Source organism: Lepus europaeus, chromosome 14, assembly GCF_033115175.1.
Source record: "Lepus europaeus isolate LE1 chromosome 14, mLepTim1.pri, whole genome shotgun sequence".
In the NCBI taxonomy this organism is placed as follows: domain Eukaryota; kingdom Metazoa; phylum Chordata; class Mammalia; order Lagomorpha; family Leporidae; genus Lepus; species Lepus europaeus.
Window position 1 is genome coordinate 2,468,566 of NC_084840.1, and position 20,364 is coordinate 2,488,929.

The window sequence follows — 20,364 nt, forward strand, 5'->3', positions numbered from 1 at the left end:
CCCCATAAGTGTTTGAGCCCTTGCTGCCAGGAGCTCCTGGCTCCTGCCATCAGTGTGGCCATCTGGGGAGTAAACCTTTGAATGGAAGATCTTTCCATCTGTCTCTCCCTTTTTCTTTGTACTGCTGACTTTCAAATAAATAATCTTAAAAAAATTAGGAAACAAAAATTGAAGATTCTGACCAAATTGGACAAAATATAAAAATAACAAAGGAGCAAAACCCCTCCCAAAACACAGATGCATGACTTCTGGCACCTAGATATCAATTCAAAGGGACATCTATAGATGGCTCATTCTTTCAAATGTGAGTATGCATGGATTTCAAATTTTTTTTTTGTACCAAAATGGACTTTCAATTCCTTTTTCCATAAGCTTTTTGAAGTGTCCTAGGACATATGCCATCAAGGCAGAGGGACTTGGGGAAGTGTGGGATTAACTACTCCTTAGAGAAGGGAAAAGGAAAGTAGAAAGCCTTGGCTCTGAGTTAGATAACTGGATGTTTGAATTTAGTGTGCAATATGCCTCTTTGCATTTAGAAAGAAAAGAGTTGGAGGAAACAACTGGTTGTGGTTAGTTGAAGTATTCAAGTTGAAAGAAGTGGTTAAACAGAGTATCTTAGGTTAAGAGAACAAGGCTGTCTTTGGGCCAGGTGCTGTCAAGAACGTTTACGCAAGCTTTGGTCCACAAAGTATTAGAATTACGAGGGCTCTTGAGGCTGCTTAACGTAAGGCCTTAGGTTTACCAGGGAAGAAACGGGACCCCAGCTGCAGTATCCAGCCTCGGTTTACCTGAGAACTTAGGAGTGAGACTGTGTTTATCATTTAAAGTATTTGTGCAAATTTTGTGGTTTCTCCTTTCGTAACCTATATTGCTGTCATCATTTGTCTCCCCCTAGTGGCAGGAAATGTTTCCCAAGACATTACAACAAGGGAGACAACTGTTAGGGAAAACTTTAGTTTTTTATTTTTAAAAAGATTTATTTATTTGAAAGGTAGCGTTAGAGAATGAGGGGAGAGACAAAGATCGTCCATCTGGTGGTTCACTTCCCAAATGGCTGCAACAGCTGGGACTGGGCCAGGCCAAAGCCAGGAGCCTGGAACTCTGCTTCTCTCAAGTGGGTACAGGGGCCCAAGGGCTTGGGCCATATGCTGCTGCTTTCCCAGGCACATGAGCAGGGAGTTGGATCAAAAGTGGAATAGGTGGAACTTAAACTGGGCTCATTGGGATGCTGGCTTTACATGCCACGGCTTAATGTGCTGCACCAAAATACCGGCCCCAGGAGAGTTTTGTTAACTGCTTTTGGGGAAGAAGGCCAGCATAGTGACAGTTGTATTGCTGTTGCAAAGGGAACTTCTGCAGCAGTGTGCCTGGTGCTGACTTGTTTGTTTGTTTAAAGATTTATTTGTTTGAAAGAATTAGAGATTTTCCATCTGCTGGTTCACTCTCCAAGTGGCTACAACAGCCAGCATTGGGCCAGGCTGAAGCCAGGAGCCTCAAACTCCATCCCAGTCTCCCACGTGGGTGGCAGGGGTCCAAGTGTTTGGGACATCATCTGCTACTTTTCCAGGAGCTGCATTGGAAGTGGAGCAGCTGGGACTCAAGCTTGTGCTCATGTGGTTTGCTGGCTTTGCTGGGCTGGAGGCTTAACCTGCTGTGCTACAATATTGGCTCCAAATGCTGACTTTTAGAACTTTTAAGAAATTCGCATACTCTGTGTACCTAAATTAGGTGGTCATTTGTTGTTAACAATATAGGAAGTTACAGTGTTTAAAGAGTTTGCTTGTGTGTGTATACATTCATGTATATATATATATATATATATTTCTCTTTTGAAGATTGATTTATTTGAAAGGTAGAGTTAGAAGGAGAGACAGAGATCTTCCATCTGCTGGCACATTCCCTAAATGGCCGAATCAGCCAGGGCTGTCAGGAGCCTGAAAATCCATCTGGGTCTCCGATGTGGGTGGCAGAGACCCAAGCACTCGGGCCATAACTAGCTGCTTTCCTAGCATATTAGCAGGAGGCTAGATTTGAAGTGGAGCAGGTAGGACACGAACCATCACCCATGTGGGATGCTGGATCATAGGCAAGCAGCTTAACCTGCAGTGCCGTCCCCCGTGCTGCTCTCAGAGTCACCTGACTGTATATGTAAGGAGTGTTCAATACTCTTTACTCGATATATGTAAACCACACTAAAATGCCTTTAAGTGAGTAAAAGGCATCATTTAAGGTACAGGGAATTCTAATTAGATCGACATAGTTAAGACCAAAACTACAAAGCAGTGCTGCTGCCCGTCTTTGGCTCTTGACAGGCTCAGGAGCAAGTGAGTCTCACTGGATTCTGAGACAGTGAAGAGATTTCCCCAGAATTTAAATATAAAGCCAATCTCCCAACAGGTTTTGAGTTGGCAGTCACCATTTTTGGGGAAAGTTGAAGATTATTAGTTAAGTGCAATTTTATCTTTGGAAGAGGGAAATAGAATATTTACTGGCATTATCAAAATTTCAGTAAATCCAATCATATTTGTTTAACCACACAAGGCAGTCTTACTTAAGACGGTCTAACAAAGGTATTCCGTCAGCCACTCGTGACCTGAGTTCTGATGTATGAGAATTAGATCATGGTGTACAGTAGAGTCGTGAGACAGTTCTGTTTTGTAACAAGTAAGGCAGTGACAGACCATGACTCGTTCCTAGCTGTTTTCAGGTGAGCTGTGAAGTCTGCCCTTTCTTCCTACTGCTCACAGAGATCATTTTGGTTCCAGGGATGTGTTTTTTGGATTCTCCAAATACTCCTTCAGAGTGTCCTTTCACCAGAAGGTGCCTTTGTTCTGTAGGCATCCGAGTAAGAACATCCAGTGGCCTGGCCTTTCTTCTGCCCAAACGGACCGTGGAGGTTGGTCCAGTCTTTTGCTTGCCTCCCTTTTCCACGATGTGGCACTATGCACATTGCTGAACAAAAATCATTCCTTTGTCAACATCACCCATTTTTAATTTGCTCTTTTATCGCTTGTGCTGTACAGGTCCACACTCAAAAGCTGCATGTCCTGCTCTCTCCCTCTTAGGCTTTATTTATTTATTTTTTAAGGTTTATTTATTTATTTGAAAGAATTAGAGGGAGAGATAGAGATCGTCCATATGCTGATTCACTCCCCAAATGGCTGCAAAGACCAGGGCTGGGCCATGCTGAAGCCAGGAGCCAGGGGAGCTTCATCTGGGTCTCCATGTGGGTGAAGGGACCCAAGCACTTGGTCCATCCTCCACTGAGTTCTCAGGTGCATTAGCAGGGAGCTGGATGGGAAGTAGAGCAGCAGGGACTCCAACCAGTGCCCATATGGGATGCTGGCACTGTAGACTGCGGCTTTACCCACTATGCCACAGTGCCGGCGCCCCTCTCATGCTTTAGATAGGCTTGTTGTGGATGATCTGTAAGTACCTTGTGTGCAAGAAGTCCAAAAGGGAATTCTGGTTCAGGTTTTCATCCCTACAAGTTGGATAATGCATATAATTTCCTGTCCTTTTTAAAATTTAACATTTGATTTTTTATGGGAAAATAGAGATAGCATGAAATTTGCCCTTTCAGAGAATGCAGTTCTGGGGTTAGTACCTTCTGTTACTGTACACTCGTCAGCACTCCAGAACTTCTCATCATCCCAAATGAGACTTCCCGTCATCTCCATGGTAGCTTTCTGTAACTGTTCCCTAAACTGTTGAACTCAACTGGCTTTCTTTCCCTTCCTTCCTAAGATTTTATTTATTTATTTGAAAGGCAGAGTTACAGAGACGCGTAGGCAGAAGAGAGAGAGGGAGGGAGGGAGGGAATGTTCTTCCATCTGCTGGTTCACTCCCCAGATGGCCACAACAGCTGGAGTTGTGCCAATCCGAAGCAGGAACCTGGAGCTTCTTCTGGGTCTCCCACGTGGGTGTAGGGGCCCAAGCACTTGGGCCATCTTTCACTGCTTTCCCAGGCCATAGCAGAGAGCTGGAACGGAAGTGGAGCAGCCAGTACCGAACCATGCCCATATGGTTGCCAGCACTGCAGGCAGTGCCTTTACCGGCTATTCCACAGCGCCCCCCCCCCCCCTTTTTTTTTTAAAGATTTATATATATTTTTTGAAAGCCAGAGGAAGGAGGGAGGGAGGGAGGGTGAGAAAGTGAGAGTGAGAGAGAGAGAGAGAGAGAATATGAAAGAGCGATCTTCCGTCTACCAGTTCACTCTTCGAATGGCCCTGATAGCCAGGGCTGGACCAGGCTGAAGCCAGAAGCCAGGCGTTCTGTGTCAGTCTCCCCATGGTGGCAGGGAACCAAGCACTTGGATCATCATCTGCTGCCTCTGAGGCTCATTAGCAGGGAGCTGGATTGGAAGCAGAGTAGTCAGTACTCAGCCATCCCTTTAGTGTGGGATGTGGTGTCCCAACTGTGGCTTAACCTCCTGTACCATGTTGCCCCTCCCCAACTGTTTGTTGTTATGAGCAGTGAGCTTCTAATATGGGTGGGCAGAGAGACAGAAGGAAACAAGGCTGCTGGTGAGATAACCAGCACTGGACCTGGAGCCTTGGAGAAAGACCAAATTTGGGCCAGCAAAGACGTGTGTGTGGCGGGTGAGGTGAGATGATGTAGCAGTGGTAGCTAAATATGTAGATTTTATTTATTTATTTATTTATTTATTTTTTTTTTTATTTTTGACAGGCAGAGTGGACAGAGAGAGAGAGACAGAGAGAAAGGTCTTCCTTTTGCCGCTGGTTCACCCTCCAATGGCTGCCGCGGTAGCGCGCTGCGGCCGGCGCACCGCGCTGTTCCGATGGCAGGAGCCAGGTGCTTATCCTGGTCTCCCATGGGGTGCAGAGCCCAAGCACTTGGGCCATCCTCCACTGCACTCCCTGGCCACAGCAGAGAGCTGGCCTGGAAGAGGGGCAACCGGGACAGGATCGGTGCCCCGACCGGGACTAGAACCCGGTGTGCCGGCGCCGCAAGGCGGAGGATTAGCCTGTTGAGCCACGGCGCCGGCCAATATGTAGATTTTAATTGTTAGTGACGCTTTAGAAATCTTGAAAACATTTATTTTCTCTGTAACAATAACTTAATTATAGAGAGCCTAGAAAACATTACGTTAGTTACTTGTATCCAAAAACTTAATTAAGACTGGGAAATGGAGATTTGGCAAATCACCTTTGAATGGCTCCTCTGTATTCTGTAACAAACATATAATCTAATTAAGAATTGATTATATAATCTTTTTAAATAAAGAAGCTATTAGGTTACCAAATGTAATTTAGATGGGTATTCCAGATGTTTAACACAATGACAAGTTTTCCAATAAAGAACACTTGTCTTTAGAAGCTCAAAGAAATTAGTGTATGTTGTACAGCTGTAGTTTTAGATTAAACTGCTGAAGGTGGATTTTACGCAGTGATAGTTACTGTGGGCACTGTGAGGATGCAGTTGGATTGCTTACTCAGATTCAGTATTGCCCCCTGGTTTGCCTGGTCTTAGTAAATTTCACACATCTAGCTCCTGCCCCCTGGTTTGCTGGGTCTTAGTAAATTTCACACATCTAGCTCCTGCCCCCTGGTTTGCTGGGTCTTAGTAAATTTCACACATCTAGCTCCTGCCCCCTGGTTTGCCAGGTCTTAGTAACTTTCACACATCTAGCTCCTGCCCCCTGGTTTGCTGGGTCTTAGTAAATTTCACACATATAGCTCCTGCATCCTGTAAGCACTGTTTTTTTGTTTGTTTGTTTGTTTGTTTTTTGTTTTTTGACAGGCAGAGTGGACAGTGAGAGAGAGAGAGAGAGAAAGGTCTTCTCTTTGCCGTTGGTTCACCCTCCAATGGCCGCCGCAGCCGGTGCGCTGCAGCCGGTGCACTACGCTGATCCGATGGCAGGAGCCAGGTGCTTATCCTGGTCTACCATGGGATGCAGGGCCCAAGGACTTGGGCCATCCTCCACTGCACTCCTGGGCCATAGCAGAGAGCTGGCCTGGAAGAGGGGCAACCGGGACAGAATCCGGCGCCCCGACCGGGACTAGAACCCGGTGTGCCGGCGCCGCAAGGCGGAGGATTAGCCTAGTGAGCCGCGGTGCCGGCCAGCACTGTTTTTTAAAAAACTGCTCGTCTCCATGCTCACCTGTAATGTAAGAAGAAAAGATAAATGCTGAAAGAGGGGCCGAGACAGGGGATCTGGCCAGCGCCCCCGGCTAAGAGGGGTGAGAGCAGGCTGCTAGAGCCTGTGGAGTCATCCAGGCCCTGCCGGTGCCTTGGGCTTGGCCCCGGGATACCGGATGAGGCCTCTGCACCTCCGGAACTGTGAGAGACCACGTGTTGTGGTACCACGGCAGCCATGGAAAACTGCAGCACTACCGTTTATCTGAGGTCTTTCTCTCTTTGAGGTGTATAGTACACAGCTCATTTCAGATACTCTGAAGAGACCAGGCACTTTTTACAATTAAAGCAACTGGTGAACATGTTTATGCACAGAACTCTTTTTTTAAAATTTATTTTTTTTGACAGGCAGAGTGGACAGTGAGAGAGAGACAAAGGTCTTCCTTTTTTCCGTTGGTTCACCCCCCAATGGCTGCTGGAGCTTCTCCTGGTCTCCCATGCAGGTGCAGGGCCCAAGGACTTGGGCCATCCTCTGCTGCACTCCTGGGCCATAGCAGAGATCTGGCCTGGAAGAGGAGCAACCGGGACAGAATCCGGCGCCCCGACCGGGACTAGAACCTGGTGTGCCGGCGCCACAGGCGGAAGATTAGCCTATTGAGCCACGGCGCCGGCTGCACAGAACTCTTGAGAATTTAGCTCAAATAAGTTATATTAGAAGTTCCTCTTTTGAGAAAAATGCTTCATCTGGTGTGGAAGCGCCCTTTTGTCTGCCCTCCTATAGCTATTCTAATAAAGTCACCCCAAATTTGACAACTTAGTGCCAACTCTTTTGCCTGTGTACCTGCCATTTCATAGGGATTCCTCTTTCTACTATAGAAAATACACACTGGATGCTCTTACCCAAGAACTGCTCGTTCACCATGCCCAGCGTATGCCAGGCTCTCCCCTGAGGCTTGGGTTTATTGAGAGTAAAAAGGCCATGAAGGTTCCCTATGCTCTCATCCTATATCCTTGCTTGTTAGGCAGCAGCGTATCTATATTATTGTCGCCTCTTCCCCTCCCCCCACAAAGACTGGGGGATCGGAGGATGATCCAAAAAACATTTTTTAAAAATATTTATTTATTTGAGAGGCAGAGTTACAGACAGAGAAAAAGAGAGAGAGGTCTTCCATCTGCTGGTTCACTCCTCAAATGGCCGCAATGGCCAGAGCTGGGCTGATTTGAAGCCAGGAGCTTCTTTTTTTTTTTTTTTTAAGATTTATTTTATTTATTTGAAAGACAGAGTTACAGAGAGATGTAGAGACAGAGAGAGAGGTCTTTCATCTGCTGGTTCACTCCCCAGATGGCCGCAACAGTTGAAGCTGCGTCGATCTGAAGCCAGGAGCCAGGAGCCAGGAGCCAGGAGCTTCTTCCGGGTGTCCCACGTGGGTGCAGGGGCCCAAGGACTTGGGCCATCTTCTACTGCTTTCTTAGGCCATAGCAGAGAGCTGGATCAGAAGTGGAGAAGCTGGGACTTGAACCAGTGTCCATATGGGATGCCAGTGCTGCAGGTGGAGGCTTAACCTACTATGCCACAGCGCTGGCCTCCCCAAAAAAAACGTTTTATAAAGAATCCACAAATTTCTGATGAGATATGAGTGAGATAAACCACAAACATATCCTGTGTTTGTTCATTTTAGATTCTAGGAACTACATTTATTTTTTTAGCCATGTACAGGCTGCTAACAGCAGACTACTGACAAATCTGTCCCTCCTGGCATTTTTTTTTTTTTTTTTGACAGGCAGAGGTAGACAGAGAGAGAGGTCTTCCTTCCGTTGGTTCACTCCCCTAATGGCCACCACGGCCGGTGCAGCGCCAATCCGAAGCCAGGAGCCAGGTGCTTCCTCCTGGTCTCCCATGCGGGTGCAGGGGCCTAAGCACTTGGGCCATCCTCTACTGCCTTCCCGGGCCACAGCAGAGAGCTGGACTGGAAGAGGAGCAACCAGGACTAGTACCCGGTGCCACAACCAGGACTAGAACCCTGGGTGCTGGCGCCACAGGTGGAGGATTAGCCAAGTGAGTCACGGCGCTGGCCGGCGATTTTTGATTATTATAGACTAAGACTTAAATGAGTGGACTTGAATCAGCCTAGTCACCACCAAAGATTCTGGTATGTCTTTTCAATATTTTCTTCTTGAAGATAAATTTTATTCATTTTGAAAGATGGTTAATGTAAAATTCTTGATGATTTATTTCTAGTAATTTGCATTTTGGGGGCTAAGAAATGAGGGTTTTTGTTTTTTTTTTTTTTGACAGGCAGAGTGGATAGTGAGAGACAGAGAGAAAGGTCTTTCTTTTTGCCGTTGTTTCACCCTCCAGTGGCCGCTGCAGCCAGCGCATTGTGCTGATCCGAAGCCAGGAGCCAGGTGCTTCTTCTGGTCTCCCATGCGGGTGCAGGGCCCAAGCACTTGGGCCATCCTCCACTGCCTTCCCGGGCCATAGCAGAGAGCTGGCCTGGAAGAGGGGCAACCGGGATAGAATCCGGTGTGCCGGCGCCGCAAGACGGAGGATTAGCCTGTTAAGTTACGGCGCCGGCCAGAAATGAGTTCTTTTTAAAAACTGAATTAAAGGAGGTGAAATTCAGTTTTATGACTGTCATTTATGGAATGTACCGGTCATTTGTATGAACATCTCATTCAGCTTTTCCACTAACCCTGAAAGTTTCTGCAGATAAAGAAACAGAAAAGCCACGAGCGTGAGTGCTTGCCTGTGAATCAGAGCTAGTGACTGCAGAGCTGGGACGCTGTTCTGAAGACCACCATCCTCTCTCGGGTGCCGTAAAATAAAGGCATGCCTAAAATAAAGTTCTAGCCTTTACTCTTGAGGATTTTATGGTTTACAGGGTCTGCTTTTTCCTTGAAGTTCTTAGGCACAGATGGGTGGCTCAGTCAGGGGCTGAAGAGCCTTGGTGTCACAGGAACCTTATTCTTTGCCCCACCTCGCCTCCTTAGACATGACAGATTTTTTCATCCTCCCCTCAACCAGTTGAAGAATTACAGCTTAGAGGTGGGATAGACGTGTTATTTCAGGGAGCTTCTACAGTTCTTTGTTTGCCAGTTTACGTAGAAACAGTGCTTAGTGGTTAGGCCCCTAGATTAGTCTTCAAGAGATTAACCTGTAATGTAATTGAACTATGACATAAATAGAAGTTTTCAGACAGCTCAGACAACACTGCTGCTGCTTAATTTGTCTTTTAAAAAAGATTTATTTGTTTGAAAGGCAGAGGGAGAGAGAGAACACTTCCGTCTGCTGACCCAGTTCCCAGATGGTCACAAAGCTGGGACTGGGCCAGGCAGAAGCCAGGAACCTCATCGTGGTCTCCCACATGGGTGGCAGGGCCCCAAATACTTGGGCCATCGTCGCATTCCATTTCCATGCTTGCCGCAGGAAGCTGGATTGGAAGCGGGGTGGTCAGGGTTACAGGCCGCACTCAGGTATGCGATGTCAGCATCACAGCGGTGATTTAACCCGCTGCACTGTAGCGCCTTTTTTTTTTTTTTTTAAGATTTATTTTATTTATTTGAAAGGCAGAGTTACAGAGAGCGATGGAGAGACAGAAATCTTCACGTCCACTGGTTCACTCCCCTAATGGCCGGGGCTGGGCCAGGCCAAAGCCAGGAGTCAGGAATTTCATCCTGTTTCCCACATGGGTGGCAGGGTCCCAACTGCTCATCCCAGGCATGTGAGCAGGGAGCTGGATCGGAAGTGGAGTAACTGGGACTCAAATGGGCACCCATGTGGAGCTGGCCCCACTTCATGTATTTTTAATGGAAAAACTTAAAATGAAAATTTTGGTTTCTCATTGGAGACTTAAAATGCTTTTGTACTGAAAAAATAGTTTTTGTATTCATTTTCAACAATTTGGACTCCACTTAAAGCAAGGGTTAAAGGATTCTACATGCTTGATATGTTTCTGACAGCTCTAGTTTACCCTGGAAATTATCCTGGAAGTAGGCAGGCGTACGGTGTCCGGAGCAGGGACAGCTTATTACAGCAGTAACCTATCATAATCCTTCCTCAGGATGAGGAGGTCAGGACCGAAAATACAGTCTGGGAACTCGGGGCAGTCTGCAGAGATCTCACGGGAAAATGCACGTTATGGAAAAACTCTGCATGGACTTTGATACTTTTTTTGCTGCAGAATAAGCATCTCTTACTTCCGTTTCTCCAAGACTTGTCTTTTTTTTTTTTGACAGATAGAGTTAGAAAGTGAGAGAGAGAGAGAAAGGTCTTCCTTCTGCTGGTTCACCCCCCAAAATGGCCGCTATGGCCAGAGCTACGCCTATCCGAAGCCAGGAGCCAGGTGCTTCCTCCTGCTCTCCCATGCGGGTGCAGGGCCCAAAGACTTGGGCCATCCTCCACTGCCTTCCCGGGCCACAGCAGAGAGCTGGACTGGAAGAGGAGCAGCCGGGACTAGAACCTGGTGCCCATATGGGATGCCAGCGCTGCAGGTGGAGGATTAACCAAGTGCGCCATGGCGCCGGCCCTCTGCTCCCCTCCTGAGAGAGCAAGATAGATCTTTGCTCCCTATCTTTGAGAATGGGTAGGGGGAGCCTCACTTCTCAGTCTTTGGAATGTAGATGAGTGTTTAGGGGAGAGATCAGACAAGTCTCAGGGTCTGCAACTCCTGGAGTGTCTCCACCATCTGGGCTTCATCCCCCTGAAGTGTACACACCCACTATCAGTTTCCTTAGCCTTAGGTATTTAAGGCTCTACAGGAGGCAGACTGCTCAGAAATCTCTGACAGTGCACAAACAAAAGAATATTTTCTGTTCACATAGGAGACAGATTAATTGTTAATCCTCTTACCTTTCCCTGTTTGTGTGGTTGATTTTAATACCAGATTGATTTGACGGAATTATACACATGAAAGAACTTACGTGGAGGTTTTCCGTGTTTTTGTTGTGCGGTGGTGACCGTGGCATCAGCCTGTGGCCATGGGGAAGTCAGCCGAGGGCTTAGTTGTTGGCATCACTGTCTCTGCATGCTTGTCAAAGAGCTGCCCCGGCGCCCAGATTGGAGGGCTCAGTCGTGTGTGCGTGGTCATCCAGTGAAGTCATAGTGGGGGTGGCGTTGGCGGCGGCCAGCCTGCAGTTTTCCGCTGCGAGCACATGTCCGTCACACTCAGCCTGCTGTCTGTCCTCAGGGGCGGATTTCTTGACGTCCAACAATTCTCACCTTCTTGGACACTTTTGACACTAACTACCCAGAGTTGGCCCCAGACCCCAAAGATGGGCTCAGACCCACAAGACTTCCTACTGCAGACACTGTTTGCAACCGGCTACAGATTGAAGATTCATTCCCACTCTCCAGTTTCAGTTTTGGTAATTTGTAGTAAGGCTCACAGAACCCAGGAAGGCACTTTGCTTAGATTTAGCAGTTTATCTTACAGGGTAGTTCAGCAGGTACAGAGGTGTGTAGGATAAAATCGGGGATGATCCCAAGTACAGAAGGTTTGGTGGGGAGTTAGGGTGCATCACACTTGACTGATGCTCTGTGAATTCAGTCATTTAGGACTTTCATGGAGCATGATTGGTAAACATCATTGGCCATTGGTGTTGACCTCCGTCTTCCACCTCTTTCCCATCCCTGGAGGTGAGGGAACGAGGGGTAAGACCTCCAGCCCTCTGGGGTGGGCATTGTGGTGCAGCAGGGTTGAGCAGCTGCATCCTGTATCTGAGTGCTTGTGTGAGTCCTGGCTACTGTGCACCTCCAGTCCAGCTTCCTGCTAATGGGTCTGGGAGGCCATGGGTAACGGCTCGAGTACTTGGGCCCCTGCCACCCACAAGGGAGACCTAGGTGGAGTTCCTGGCTTTTGGCCTTGGCTGTTTATGGCATTTGGGGAGTAAACCAGAGGATGGAAGATCTCTCTGTGTGTCTCCCTCTTTCTGTCACTCTGCCTTTCAAATAAATAGCATGTTTTCCCCTCAAACTTGTAATTACACAGTTGCTTCCAAGGACCCAATAAGAGTCACCTAATTAGTATAAACTGTGGTATATTTGAAAGGGACTTATGGATAAGAAAAGAGGTTCTTCTTGCCCCTATTGGTAAATTCCTTGGGCTTTAGAAGCCAGGAACCAGGGACCAAGACCAAATTTAGGAGAATACAGGTTTATTATCCCCATCTGAAATGCTTGGGACCAGAAGTTTCTCAGATTTTGGAATATTTGCATGTATATAATGAATGGTTCTCCCACGTGGGTACAGGGGCCCAAGGACTTGGGCCATCTTCTACTACTATCCCACGCCATAGCAGAGAGCTGGATCTAAAGTGGAGCAGCCTGGACTAGAACCGGTGCCCATATGGGATGCTGGTGCTTCAGGCCAGGGCTTTAACCCACTGTCCCACAGCACTGGTCCCTAGGAGACAAGTTTTTTAACCGTAAGCAGTAACACAGTGCAGCCCATCCAGGGCTTGAAAGTCCTCCTTTGATCCTCTTGTCTTTTTCTTTTTTTTAAGATTTTATTTATTTATTTGAGAGGTAGAGTTATAGAGACAGGCAGAGAGAGAATCATTCATTCATCCATCCACTGGTTCACTCCCTAAATGGCTTCACTGGTTGGAGCTGAACTGATCCGAAGTCAGGAGCCCCCTCCAGTTTGCCCACATGGGTGCAGGGGCCCAAACACCTGGGCCATCTAACACTGCTTTCCCAGGCCACAGCTGAGAGCTGGATTGGAAGTGGAGCGGCTGGGACATCAGCTGGCTCGCATATTGGATTCCAGTGCCACAGGTGGAGACTTAGCCCAGTATGCCACAGCATGGGCCCCTCCCCTTGTCTTAAATAGCTCTTTTTCTCCCATTTATTGCCTCTGTAGCATTTAATAGTTTATATGCGTGCTTGTTTGTTTTGTTTACTGCTGTTACCTCCAGCACCAGGGTCAGTGTTTGAAGGCATGAATGAGAGGTGACCTTGGGAAAAGGAATAGGGACCTGTTACGTTAAACAGAATTGTTCTCTGGGCTGGCCTGTGGCATAGTGGGTAAAGCCGTCACCTGCGGTGTTGGCATCCCATATGCACACCAGTTTCTATCCTGGCTACTCCACTTCTGGTCCAGCTCCCTGCTAATGTGCCTGGAAAAGCAGTGGTGATGGCCCACGTGTTTGGGGCCTGCCCCGACGTGGGAGACCTGGATGAGACGTGAGTGCCGAGGGTTTCCAGTCCCAGAAAGAACATTCTGGACTTTCCCTGCGGCTGCCCTGAAGCTGGCAGTCTCTCGTTCAGACTAGTGTTTACTTTCATTTATATGTTCTCCCAAATTTGACTTCCTGCTTTGTGTGAAACATTTCTGTTGTGTCAACAGAAGGACAGTTAACTTGCTGTGGCTGGGGATTCGGCCTGCAAAACTGTCCGGGCTCACCCCCTGCATCAGGCCGCAGCAGACCAGACCAAGCCAAAATGGGGTCGCTGAGCTTTTTCTATCAAACAGGACATTCTAGTCAACCTGAGGAAAGTAACCCTGAAAGAACCAATTTTGCTGGCATTGTGGCGCGGTAGGTTAAGCTGCCGACTGAGATGGCAGTATTTCATGGGCACAGGTTCCTGTCCTGCCTGCTCCACTTCCAGTCCTGCTGCTTTTCAGTGGCCTGGGGAAAGCAGTAGAAGATGGCCAAGGGCTTGGGCCCCTGCCACCCACATGGGAGACCAGAATGAAGTTCCTGGCTTCTCTGGCCCGGCCCTGGCTGTTTGAAGAGTGAACCTGTGATTGAATGGAAGTATCTCTCTCTCTCTGTCTCTGCCTCCACTTCCACCTCTACTAACTCTGCCTTTCAAATAACTTAGTAACTTTTCTTTTTGTTTCAAATCCCTCCTGTGAGTAATTTTAATTATCTGAGAGATTGATTGTGTTGTGGTAGAAATAATGCCACATATGTCTATGGGGAACCTGACCATTTATATTTATAGAGTTTACTTTGAACCCAACCAGCAGGAATTCAGATTCCAGAGTCATCTTCAGAGTAGCATGATTGGGTAACCTCTGGGTCTTCTTAAAAAAAAAATTTTTTTTATTTTGTTTATTTGAAAGATAAAGTTATAGAGAGAAGTAGAACCAGAGAGAGAGAGGTCTTCCATCTGCTGGTTCACTCCACAAATGGCCCCAGTGGCCGGAGCTGAGCTGATCTGAAGCCAGGAACCAGGAGCTTCTTCCAGGTCTCCCACATGGGTGCAGGGGCCCAAGGACTTGGGCCGTCCTCCACTGCTTTCCCAGGCCATAGCTGAGAGCTGGATTGAAAGTGGACCAGCTGGGACTTGAATCAGTGCCCATATGGAATGCTGCCACTGCAGGCTAGGGCTTTAACCTGCTGCACCACAGCGCCGGCCCTGGGTCTTTGTTCTTCCCTCAACCTCCTTATTTTGCTAATACGGATGGTACATCTTCAAGTTATTTAATAGCTTACTCTATCTGCAGTATTCTTAGAGGATCAAGACTCTTTGATACTTGTAGTTTGATAATTTAATCTGAAATTAGTTTGAGTTTTATCAGTTTTCTAAGGTTCTTTGAACATTTTCACCTACAAGTTTGAGATTTCTAAATTTGCAATTTTCCCTTCCAATATTTTTGAAGTCTTGTGTCTTAAGAGAGGACAAAATTCTTTTTATATTAGTTTTGGTTCTGTTGTTTTTCAGCCAGTTTCTTAATGTCTCCTACTTACTATTCCATCCCTTAACCTTTATGATGGGTTCATTTTTTGGAATCCTTTGGGCTGGACCTGGATGTCCGTTTCTCTGGCTGTGGCCAGGAATTTGAGTTTTAGTCATTATCTCTTTGACTGAGCTTTCTGGTCCTCTTCTCCTTGTGGAGCTTGGGTAGTGTTGTCCTGGTCCCCTGCATAGTGTCGCACAGAGTGCCTGGGCTTTCTCCACTTTTTTCAACTCTCTTTCTCTCACTAATAATTTCCTGTGATACGTCTTGAGGTTTGCTGGTAGTTTCCTCTGTGAATTCCTCCAGTGCGCTGCTCTGTTAGGACTTCAGCATCATGGTGTGTGTTCGGTAGTTTTTAACGGTTTCTCTTTGCTAAAGTTCTCATGTTCATGCATTATTCTGATCTCAGTGAACATCTTCAGGATTTTGGCTTCTCTGGCAGGTAAATCATACACCTCTGTTTCGTTAGGGTCAGCATCTGGGGATTTCTCTCGTTTATTTGTTTGGAACTCTGCTTCTTCATTTTCCTTGATTCTGTGTCGATTTGTGCACATCAGTCAAAATGGCCGCCTTGCCCAGTCATGGAGAAGACCTTATTCATCAGCCTGACCAGGTTCTGGGAGCTTCTACAACCTTTGTGCTGGTCCAGCTTGCTGTCCTTGCTCTTAGCAGCCTCTGGGAATCTCGAGTTCACCAAGTCCTGCCAGTGCTCTGAGGCAGACCGCAGCCAGCTGGCGTTCCCCAGAGAAGCTGGGGCATGGTTTTTGACTCACTCGCCCTGTGCTGAGCCAGGGTTGACTGCCGGCCTGAGTCCCGTTTCTGCTGACGTGGTCTCCCTGGTGGACCAGCTAAGACCTGGGGACACTTAAGTCAGGCGGACAGAAGTCCTGTTGAGTAGCCCCAAGAAAACGGGGTCACTGAGCACACAGTGCATTCTCTTCCCCTCCCCACGAGCTGCACGGATTCATCCGGACAGTGTGGAGCTGTGCACTTTATTTATTTGTTCGTTTTTAGATTTATTTTATTTCTTTGAAAGTCAGAGTTAAAGGTGGAGTGGCAGAGAGAATCTTTCATTCGCTGGTTCACTCCCCAAAGGGCTGCAACAGCCAGGGCTGGGCCGGCAGAAACCAGCAGGAGCTTCTGGGTCTCCTCCATGGGTGCGAGGGCCCGAGCACTTGGGGCATCCCTGCTGCCTTTCCAGGCACACCAGCAGGGAGCTGGATGCGAAGTGGAGCAGCTGGGGTTCAAACCAGCACCCATATGGGATGCTGGTGCCACACCACAGTGCAGACCCCTGTGACAGTCTCAAGTCTTTTTCCAGTCATCTGTTGCCTCTGTTAGCTCAGCTCTAAACTGTGCTTTAATTCAATTTACCCAGCAATATTATGAGTTCACGGGGTCACTGGTTATTTTCCTGGGAAGCCTTCAGGAAAAGATGGTTTCTGTAGGATGTTAAGGGAATGGAGAGGAACAGAGGGAATCCAGAGCGATGGCAGTGCTGAGGGGGTAGTACCGGATACGCAGGGGGCAGGCTCCGTGGTTTCTTCTCTGCCTCTGAGAGACTTTCAGGGATGCGGGTTCAAAGTCTAGAATTGCATTTTGAGGCCTCAACACATCAGTCTTAGAAGGCTAGCCAGTGTGCGTTTGGTTCTTTTTCTTTTTTTTTTCTTTTGACAGGCAGAGTTAGAGAGAGAGAGAGAGAGACAGAGAGAAAGGTCTTCCTTCTGTTGGTTCACCCCCCAAATGGCCACTACAGCTGGCACGCCGCGCTGATCCAAAGCCAGAAGCCAGGTGCCCCCTCCTGGTCTCCCATGCGGGTGCAGGGCCGAAGCACTTGGGCCATCCTCCACTGCCTTCCCGGGCCACGGCAGAGAGCTGGACTGGAAGAGGAGCAACCGGGACAGAATCCGGTGCCCCGACCGGGACCAGGACTAGAACCTGGTGTGCCTGCACCGCAGGCAGAGGATTTGCCTAGTGAGCCACGGCGCCGGCCGGTTCTTTTTCTACCTTCTTTCCAGAGCTGCCCTGTGTCTGACATGCTCCAAATTCCCCATAATAGCTGAGGTGATTGCAGGTCGTCCTTGGAGGACCTGTGCCATTTAGCCCAGTAAGCACAGTAATTTAGGAAAATACTAGCAGTGCGTGTCGGCCACGGGCATGCTGCCTGTGAAATTTGTAGCTTTGACTGATTCACAGGGGAGAGCCACTGTGCTGGTAGGTGTCTAGTGAAGCTCGTGAAGTGGTGGCTAGGGCTTGATTGTCTAGTCAAGCTAATTACCAGTCTGGGAGTCTCTAGCCCCAGGGTGTAGGCGTGAAGGGCCGGCTGTGTCTCCAGAAAGGCACGGCATGTTTCTTTTCCACCATCTACTGGACCGTCTCCCACAGTGGCTTCTAAGTAACTGGCACGCAGCTGTGTCAGCTCCACACCTGGCCTTCTTGCTCTCTGTCTCAGTGAGGGCTGGGTGCTTTCCCAGAGTGACGATTTACCCCTTCTTTCTTGTGTACCACTTGGAGGGCTGTCTGCCTTGTTCTGTCCAGTGAATGTCAGTCAGGGTTACTTTCTGTGAAAGAGTTAGAGAGGGCGAGGCATAGAGAGAAAGGTCTTCATTTGCTGGTTTACTCTCCAAATGGCTGTAACAGCCAGGGCTGGGCCAGGCTGGAGCCCAGAGCCTCATCCAGGTTTCTCACGTGGGTGCAGGGGCCCAACTACTCGGGCCATCTTCTGCTGCTTTCCCAGAAGTGGAGCAGCCGAGACTGGGACCTGTGCCCGTAGGGACGCCAGCGCTTCAGGCCGTGACGTCGCCTGCCGCCGTGCCACAGCACTGCTCCCTGCTGGTTGCTCTCTTTTCTTTCACCTCCTACGCCGCTGCTGTTTCTGTGAAATTTTGATTACATCACCCTCCTGCTAAAACGTCATGGTCTTCCAGACACAAGCACGCCTGTCTGTCATCATACGTGTGCTCTCTTTTCCCATCTGTACTCTGTTCTGCAGTAATTTTGTACCTTATTAAGGCTTATGTCATCTCTCCTGCAGCCTGTCCCGAGCCCTCACGTCCCCTGATCCTCCTCTAGTAGCCATGTCATTCTGTCCATACTCCCTAGCTTTTATTTTTTCCAGCTGTAGTTTATCTGTCACATTTCTTTCCAGACTAAGAATTCTGTGGCAAGCACGCCAGCTAGGAGTGTGCGGATGCCTACACAATATTTGGGTGGCTGGAGCGCCTTTGTTTGATCTGTTGTCATCTTACCCACGCATGTTATTGATTTAGTAACATGTTCTGTGATCTGAGTTTCAGGAAAATGTTTTTATTGTTTGGGGTTAAGAGACCCTTGGGCACACTGAATAATTAACTGTTTTTGACATTGTTATGTACTTACTGTACGTCAGCTGTTGGGGCATTCAGACATCAGTGATAATCTCTTACTGCCAAGTAGTTCATATTTTTAAATGCAGATTCTAGAACTTTCTCTCTCTCTCTTTTTTTTTTGAGGACCCATTGTATAATTTGTTTCTGTTATTCTCAAGATTAACAATTTCTGAAAATCACTTTTGAGATTTACTGCCTGTTCAGCCTGCTGGGGCAGAGTGCTTGGAACTCGATCATTTCTTGTGAACACCAGAAGCTTCCTGCTCACGCGGGGCCGGCAGAGTCCCAGACCAAGGAAGCGTGGGCCTGGTCTGGTGAGGACTGTGCCTTCTGGTGAAGGGAACAACGGGTCTCTGTGCCTCACTCCCTAGGGAGGGGCCCTCCCCGCCTGCCCTGCCAGGGGCTTCACTGTTGCATTAGGGATTCGGTTTTGCAGGGAAGATCATACTTCCCCTCTGAAGGTGCAGTAACTAAGTATCCTGCAATAAAGCCACCACAGGCGTGTAATATAGGAAAAGGCAATCGGTTTATGAACAAGGAAGCCATACAAAATAATGAAGCTCAAAGAAGGGCCAGGTGGTTGAGGCTTGACTGCCTTCTTCACTGGAGAGACAGAGTGGGTGACTTCTACAATTTTAGGGTGGTAAACATTTGGGGGGAGAACTTGAGGCCAGAGAACAGATAGCTGGGGACAGAGTTCCTCTGGGCTACCTCTGGGATAGGACTTAAATCTTCTTTGGTGGATGACATTCCATGAAGAGTTGAAGGCAGCTGTCTCCCTCTTTGGCAGAGAGGGTTTTAGGTGGATAAGGGACCCCGGGAATGCCCCCCCCCCCCCCGCCGGTGCTCTCGGTTTGACGTCCTGTTATTTCCTGAGCCCCAGCCATCTCAGCGTGAGTTTGGGGTTAGAGGGCAACGTGTGCTTTCAGATCCTTGTTCTTCCTGTGCTAACACTAAAACTGTTTCTGTCTCCTCTTGATCGCTAGCCATGTCTCAGGCTGTGCAGACAAATGGAACTCAGCCATTAAGCAAAACATGGGAACTCAGTTTATATGAACTACAACGAACACCTCAGGTAATGCAAGGGCGGCGTAGGGGCATGTGAGACATGTACACTGGGCCAGTGGGCATTGGTGCCGCTTTAGAGCCAGGGAGGGTGCGTGGCGATGGAGAAGGGGCAGGACTCAGCATCACGTCAGCAGGAGACGTGTGTCTTAGGTTCTGCTTTGTAGAGAGGCGTTTTTAGACACGTAAGATGCCATGTGGTCTCACTGTGTGCTAACGAGCTGAAGAAACTGACCCCTGTGTGTAGAAAGACAAAGAGGTTTTGAGCTGTAAAGTTGATTTTAAAATCCTATTACATTATTTATAAGTAAGAGAATACTTTTATTGGATCTTAAATTATCTTAATGGGAGTATGAAACATAATTTATAAAAATGGTATAATTTTTTAAAAAAGATTTATTTATAAGGCAGAGTTACACAGAGGGAAACAGAGAGAGAACGAGATGAGAATGAAAGTGAAGCTGTCCTGTCCGCTGGTTCCCTCCCCAAATGGTTGCGGTATTTGGTACTGGGCCAGGCCGAAGCCAGGAGCTTCTTCCAGATCTCCCATGTGGGTGCGAGGGCCAAAGCACTTGGGCCATTTTCTGCTGCTTTTCCTGGCACATTAGCAGGGAGCTGGATTGGAAGCAGAGCCCCTGAGACTTGAACCAGAGCCCATTTGGGATGCTTGCATTGCAGGCAGCGGCTTAACTTGGTGCACCACCAAGCCAGCCCCCAAAATGGTATGATTTTTATATGGAAGAATTCTTAGGGTTCATTTAGTCCCAGTGTCCTCATTTTGCAGGTAAGAAAACAATATTAAGTAATCATTTAGAGTCACATAACGAATTATTAAAGATTAGAACTTGGGCAAATGGCTGTAAATTCAGTGTCTTTTTACAAAGATCATACCAGGCTAATTTTCCAGTTAGTATCTTTTTTTGTTTTTGTTTTAAATGTATTTATTTATTTGAAAGTCAGAGTTACACAGTGAGAGAAAGAGAGGCAGAGGGAGAGAGGTCTTCCATCTGCTGGTTCACTCCCCAATTGGCCTCAATGGCTGGAGCTGCGCTGATCAGAAGCCAGGAGCCAGGAGCTTCTTCTAGACCTCCCACGTGGGTGCAGGGGCCCAGGGAACTGCTTCTCAGGCCATAGCAGAGAGCTGG

The 20,364-nt window shown here is 47.9% G+C and overlaps 1 protein-coding gene across 3 annotated transcripts in view; it reads left to right on the top strand.

Moving 5' to 3' along the window:
- Positions 1–20,364, top strand: part of RNF2 (ring finger protein 2) — a 45,624-nt gene that overhangs the window by 14,391 nt on the left and 10,869 nt on the right. For all 3 annotated transcript variants that reach the window (XM_062211505.1, XM_062211506.1, XM_062211508.1), the window contains exon 2: positions 19,141–19,229. In XM_062211505.1, coding sequence (XP_062067489.1) covers positions 19,143–19,229 — 87 coding nt within the window. In that variant the 5' untranslated portion in view covers positions 19,141–19,142. The remainder of the gene's footprint in view (positions 1–19,140; positions 19,230–20,364) is intronic.